Here is a 7528-nt window from a genome sequence, read left to right as displayed (position 1 = left end):
TTATACAAACTTAATTGCAATTTTACAGAGACTTTTGATTATTAAAATGTGACATAAGTTGGTTGGCATTACAAGCCTCCTACAAATTCCTTTTCTTTTGGTAAAATAACAGTAACTTATCATCAAGTTCCATAGATATATGCATGCAATAAGACGGAAGAAGAAACTACTCCACAAACTGCTCTAACCACCAAGTCAATCAGAACCAAAAACATGGGAGAAAATAAAAGCCTAAACCATCATTCATCATCGAGCTCTTTCTGATTACTAATCAAGACAATATCCAACTGAATATTTAACATTATCAAGATGTACTACTCTCTTCTATACGATAGAACGGGTAGTAAAAGAGTTGAAGCGAAGAGTTAATTCACTTTAGTGGCACATTCTTCCCAAAAGTATATACATATAGATAACTTTCTCACAGAATGTTACATGCGCCAGAACGACCTCGGAGCTCCTCTGTCTCCCTTTGAGCTCTCTCCAGATATTCTCTCAACTTGCGAATCTCCTCATCTGATTTCTTCTGTGCGTTTTGTGCACTTAGTTCAGCCTTCAACCGAGCAGCCTGCTCTTTGGCCAATTGCTCTTCAAGCCTATGGGTGGTTTCCTTCAGCTTAGACTCAACCTATCAAACATGTAACAATAGTTAGGTAAATAGAAAAGCCTAAAGGCACTATCTAAGCTATGACATTGCCAGATGTAATTCATAGACTACACCCTACTTCCCTGGCATCAGAATACTGTATACAACTCAACAGAGTTGTCTTTGTATTTAATTTTTTAAAAAAGCGTTTTACCATCATTATCATTCCATAGCAATGTTTATTAGTATAAAATTGGAAAAACAGTTTTACATGTATATTATTTTTCCCGAAATCGAATTAATTCACTACACAGTATAAGATGTTTCAAACTAACATGCCAAGGGAAGTCCAGAAACATGAAATCTAGAAAGCTAAGGAAGATCGGTCAAGCTTGTTTCTATGGGGCCTTTGGCCAAATCTAATATCTTACATCATGTTTTTCCAGTAGAAAAGTAGTACCAATCAAGAACTTCCTTAACAAAACTTTGTATAACTAAAGAATTTTATGATTCTAAACAAACTAGTAGAAGATAGCCACTAGCTCATTCCCTTGCTAGTACTAAAAATCTGCAGCATAATTAGCAGCCACATCAGCATTTGGCAATAGGACACACAAAAGCAGATATATGGCTGATGAGTTCATTTTCTAATAGTAGCAAAAGAGTTCAATAAAGATAAAACATACCACTTCAGTTATTCGCTTCAGTTGCTCTTCATACGACTTTTGCATTTGTTCCTTCAACTCTAGTCTCTCTTGCTTAGTATATCCCACCAAAGAATTAACCTCGGTTGCCTGGTTATGAAGTTTGGTAGCTCCTTTCTACAAATGAAACATTGCAATTAACAAGTCAGCCCAATCACTGGAAAAGTACAGAGGACAATTGAAATGTTGGAAATGCATACCTTTAATTCCTTGAACAAGTCATCTGTATATGGTTTTCCACCATTATTCTCCACAACCACATTTACCAGGAAAAGTAGTTGTTTCAATTGTTCAGCTTTCTTCAAAGGATCTTTAGTCTTGTTATCGAAAAGCACTTGCCTATTTCCACACATCTTGAGGGTATTCTAGATCATCATAGAAAATGCTTTAAGTTGAAAACACCTCATACTTGCACAAGTTTGAAGAGAGAAAACAATAACCTATAAAGCCAACTGATTTTGCCAGATTTAGAACTTTCTTTAATTTCAGAACTTTGAAAAGAGAAAAGAATGAAACTTGATCAAGGCAATCGTAGTACCTAGCTATATTTAGTATAACTTCTTTCCTCTCTTTTCCATTTGTTCTTTTTTTTACATTTTTTGGTTAAGAAGTCATAAATCTACTACCAATTCTTGCCTCTACCCACCCCCACCCTCAAAAGAGAACATGTTTACTTTTGCATTCTTTTCTTCAGATGTAGTAGATTCATCCCACAAGCTATTGTTTCTAAGCTGTATATATGACTAGGTTTTGTAAGTTATTATCTAACAAGCCAAAGCACATTCTCCCCCACCAGAGTTTTATCCATCAAGGAGTAGAAATCTCCAAAATTATTGAAGAAAAATGAAATAAGACGAAACCTTTTTGACAAATTTTCTAATTACAAATAAAATCAAGTATCTTAGTGAAAGTTAGGTTGTCATAGCATGTTTGGTCAAGCTTCTAAATTCAACTTATTTTTGAAAAGTTGTTTCTCAAAAAAACACTTTTGGTGAGAAACAGATCGTGTTTGGCCAATAAACTTAAACGATACGTTTTAAGTTTTAAGCAACAATTAGTAAAAAAAAAAAAGTACCTTTGGTGAGATACGTTTGTGTTTGACCAATAACTTTAAAAAGTAATTTTAAGCAGCAATTAGTGTATGACCAAGCTTTTTAGAAGTGCTTCTAAGTGTATTTTTCTCAAAAATGCTTTTCAAAAAAGTGCTTTAGAGAAAAGTTACTTTTTTTAGCTACCGAAAATAACTTTTGTTACTCCTCGGAATCACTAATTCTCTTGAAAACATGGTCAAACATTTCACTTTTTTGAAACAAGCACTTTTGGCCTCCCAAAAGTTTGGGCAAACAGCCTATAAGTATGAGATTATCTTTAAGCACATTATACCTTTAAAAGCTCGGGGCAGTTACGACCTAAGTAACCATCCAGGGTTTCATCATTATCTTCAAGATCATCCCCACCAGTGAAAACCAAAATCATGTAATCACTGATTTTGCTCCCAAAGAACTCCCTCAGACTCTGGACTGCTGCGTGTTCTTCCCTTGAAAAGCGAGTTCGCACAGACAGAACTACAAGAACCGCATGAATCCCATCCTTGGCCATATTGATGCACTTAACAATTTCGTTTCCAACAAATTCAGGTTCAGAAGAACAATCAAACAATCCTGTAATTCTGATGAAGTCAGCTATTTTTGACTTTAGGTAGTCAAAAGACAGATCAAGATATGATAAAGAGAAAATTCATGTTTTTTTTTCTATGCGGATACTTTGAGTGTTGAGGCACCATTGTTCCATATGTTAGCAAGTTTTGCAACTCTGATGTAGCATGCTTTATCAGTGTCTTTAGATAAATCAGGAACAATTAATAGCATATGAGGAATCTCAGGAATAAAGGTAAACACGGTAAAATTGTCCTCCTAGTAATTTATGAAAGAACACTCCTATCAGTTAGTTTACATACTTGAACAACACCATCCCCAATCCCCACTAATGGGATTGATTACACTGGTATGTTGTTATATTTTGAAAAACAAGTAATATACTCAGATTAGACAAATTCTAACCTCTTTCATGTTGTCTTTTTATGTGTGCTATAATTTGCATTAGTTTGTCTCAGTAATATAATTCTTGAAAACACGCTAAAGCATATCACTAAGTATAAAAAGTATTCTACATGTGAGTCACACACAATACAAATATAGATACTAACATTTTTTGAAAATAAATCTGCATAAAAATCCACTTTAACTATAGACAATAATTCTTATTAGTTATAGGCAACAGATAGAGTAGTGTGTGACTTATTTAAATATACTAATTTCACTAATGAAGCTTATTGCAGTAAAGAAGGAAACTTTTAAGTCGATGCATAATACCTGGCGTATCAATCACATCAAGAATTTGGTTATCTTCTAATACAGTCCTCTGTAGTTCACAAGTACTTGTTACACCAGCTGAGCTAGACATCGACTTGAATGCCTTTCTTCCAACAATGCTATTCCCCGTGGCACTTTTACCATTACCTGTACATCCAACCAGAACTAGTGTCCGAGCTCCATTTGTAGTGAATTCCCAATCATCACTTATTGCACTTCCACCCATCTCTGCTTGTTTCTTGTTAAATCAAAGAAGGAGCAGTTGGGTGAAACAATAGGGTAAAAAGCTGATGTTGTTCAGCTATATGATAAAAGCATAATCAACAAAACAAAACAAATGACAACAGCAACCCCAGGTGTAAAAATTAGACAAGACTAGCACTCATGACCCGACAGTGGTCAATGAAGTAGGTGAAAACATTAAAATACCACACTTCAAGTCCAACCAGCAGAAAAAAAGCTAGGTGATCAAGTACTTGTTTTGGTAGGAGGTAAGTTCGCTCAAACACCACCATTATTGAAAAATAAAATAAAAATGGCATCCAACTCAAACATCATAGACTAAGCAAAAAGTGAGCAATGTCCAACTAATGTCACGTCACGAATTTTCAGTCCCTCCCTCCCCCAACAAGAAGTAAATTCAGCTTTGGATGTTTTTGCCGTAAATATTACCGGAATCAGTTAGTATCTTTCAACATCCCATACGATCAAAACATATTTCAATTAAAATAAATATATTTACAAAACAAGCCTATATTATAGGTTGAATATACCCAAACCACTCGGTTCAATTATGATCGTATACTTCTACCTAATAATTATCAATTACCAAATTGCAAAATCCTGTTTTTTCCCTTTCCATTATACAATTTTAAACACAATATTATCCCAGTGAAAGAAAAAGAAAATCTTCCACACGGATCTGCAACAATTTTCAAGCTTGGTGCAAATTGCACCAGTTAGAGTTGAATAGGAGGTTTGGATACAAGCGAAGACTTTTTTTATTATAATTGCTTACCTTGAGAGTAGCTTGAACGATCGATCGAGAGAAAACAAAGCAGCTGCTCTCCCGTATACAAAGAAAAAACCTAATTAATTTTATATTTTTATATATAAAGTGTTTAAGCAAAGAGTGGAAGTCCTAACAAAACTCTAAGCCTTTATCCACAAGTAATTACCAACAAGTGAAGGAACAATTGTCATGTCAATAGGAAACCCCCCAAAAAAATAAAAAATAAAAAATAAAATCGTCATGTCAATCCAAAATATATTAACATACCAGTAGATTATAAATAGGGAAAGATTTAAAATATCTCTCGACTTTATTTTATTGATTGAATATACATTTTCTGTTAAAATAAAGTTATATATACCCTACTTTTACTAATTTCATTATTTTTGCCCCTCGATTAGATAGAAAGCTTCAAATCAATTAAAATTATCCAATTTTAATTTGATTCGTTTCATTTAATTATATAACTCATTTTTTTTCCAAATCAACCTTATTTTCCACCACAACACCTCACTTAGACCACCATCAAAGCCATCACCCTGATCTTCATAATGTTTAACATTGTCACAGTATCATTACATTAAAGAGACACTTGACTAGCTAGTTCAAATATTTGGATTTTAATATTGTCAAAACTCCAAATCATAAGGTCATTGTTTGTTTGTATATTAGTGATATGTTGATCATCTGTATAGACACTAATGACATAAATGTTACTCCCTTCGTTCCATTTTGTGTGAGGTAGTTTGATTCGGTACAGAGTTCAAGAAAAAAATGAAGACTTCTAAAATTTGGTGGTCCAAAATGAATGATAAAAATTTGTATTGTTGTAAACCATTACATTAAGGGTAATTTATATTTAAATTATCACTTAATATAGAAATGTGTCATTCTTTTTCGGGACTGACTAAAAAGGAAAATAAGTCACACAAATTGAGACAGAGGAATTATTAAATATATGCTAGAATGTAACTTTGATATGAAAGATTTTGAAGTTGTTGATCTGATCTTAGGTATAAGAATCCTTACAACTTCTCAATGTTTAGCATTGTCATGGTCTCATTACATTGAAGATGTACTTGACTAGTTCAAATATTTGAATTTCAATATTGTCAAAACTCCAATAAATGTGAGTTTTACACTTTAAAATAATTAAGATAAAAATGACTCACAATTGAATTATGCTAGAGTATCGAGACATATGATGTATATCAAAAAGTGTACGCCATCAGATATAACATGTGCTATTAATAAACTGAGTCGGTTAACTAGTAATCTCAATCAAAGTCATTGATGATAATGAAAAGAGCTTTCGAGTATTTAAAACATACTCAAAACTATCTCTTGCATTATAACAAATATTCAACAGTATAGAAAGGATATAGTGATGCAAATTGGAGTAAGGGATCAAATAAAGTAAAATTCATAGTGGTGTTATGACCCGAGCCTATACCCCTGATGTAACAGGACGTACAAGACTCTGAGAGCCTCCTACAAGCCTCATAGCATTCATAACATAGGACATAAGAAAATGGTACGGAATCTAAAATATTTATTTATACAATCGAAGTCTTTATTTAAAAACTAACAACGGAAGTCTAACTTGTCTCACATGGTCATCTAATACAACGTGAATCAAAGATAGGGTCACAACCCTTCAACATAGTCCAAAAAATGTAAAATGACATAAAAAAAACTAGGAAAGAACAACTCTTGTCCTCAAACCATGAGAACTCAGCACTAGCTTTGGAGAGAATCAATCCAAGCTTTGAACACTAAAAGTCACCTTAAGATCGAGAACCTACACACTGTAAAATGTAGAAGAAATATAGGTTAGGACAAATATGTACTTAGTATGATCGTCATGCAAAATCATGCTAAAAAAATATTTTGATTGAAAATCATGCTATATGTCAAGTTTGAGAATCATCATACATCTTTAGTATAAACACACAAGACATAAGCATATTCATCATGTAGGTCATTAATTAAAACATAATAAAACCATCATGAATGTACCATTAAGTTATACTTGTGCAATGTATGAATGACATTTCATAATATCATTCACACTAAGTACCAATTTGAGGCCACCATAACATACTTATCATTCTTCTTTCTCATCTTTACTCAATAATAATAGACAAAGAGCATTCACATTTAATATCGCATGACAAGGAAAGCAACTCATAATGACATTTGCAAGTTAAGCATTCATCATTACATTAAGTCTTTAAGTCAATGATACGCTCAAACTTACTTCTCAAATAAGAAGTAAAGCGATCGTATCAAGTAAAGAACTCAACTAATGAGGTTGGGATCGTTCCCACGAAGAAAATAGTTCAAACTTAACTTCAATCTATTATTACAATTATGTAGTCAATTATTTCCATAGAAAACAAAAGACAATAAGAGGGGGATTTTTATTTCTAAATTAATAAAGATAAATAACTAAATTAAAGTAACCTACTAACAAAATCAAACCTTGGAGTTCAAACAACTAATAAAAGTAACTAGGGTTTAAGTGTTCCCCACAGGTTCCTAACTTGATAATTCTAACTATAACAATTCTTTCCTAGTATCTTGCATGCAAAGTGATAAGTTATGTATTTCTAAATCCTTGGTCCGGCATCTAGAAAATTTCACTCCGCACCTTGATCCGACTACGTGTGTTACTATACTAACCCTTACCTTTACCTCACATTAAGCGTTGTCTTCAATATTTGACTAAGTTATTACCTCGTACCAATCAATACTAGCCTATTAGATAGTATACACTAAATCTATGTTGATAATTCTTTTCCTATTATCTAACTCCTTGGTCCGGCAAGTAGCATTAAGGCGAGTTCTAACG

The 7528-nt window shown here is 33.1% G+C and overlaps 1 protein-coding gene across 1 annotated transcript; it reads right to left on the bottom strand.

Annotated features, from left to right (window-relative positions):
* Positions 1–242: 242 nt before the first annotated feature.
* On the bottom strand, positions 243–4925 carry LOC101248541 (immune-associated nucleotide-binding protein 9). Its single transcript, XM_010314677.4, has 6 exons — positions 4681–4925; positions 3663–3900; positions 2674–2951; positions 1491–1655; positions 1273–1407; positions 243–628 (listed from the first exon to the last, which is right to left on the bottom strand). Exons 2-6 carry the CDS (start codon positions 3886–3888, stop codon positions 422–424), a joined length of 1011 nt encoding a protein of 336 aa, XP_010312979.1. The 5' UTR covers positions 3889–3900; positions 4681–4925; the 3' UTR covers positions 243–421.
* Between the last annotated feature and the right edge of the window lie 2603 nt (positions 4926–7528).

Source organism: Solanum lycopersicum, chromosome 11, assembly GCF_036512215.1.
Source record: "Solanum lycopersicum chromosome 11, SLM_r2.1".
Taxonomy (NCBI): domain Eukaryota; kingdom Viridiplantae; phylum Streptophyta; class Magnoliopsida; order Solanales; family Solanaceae; genus Solanum; species Solanum lycopersicum.
This window is presented reverse-complemented; position numbering and strand designations above follow the sequence as displayed.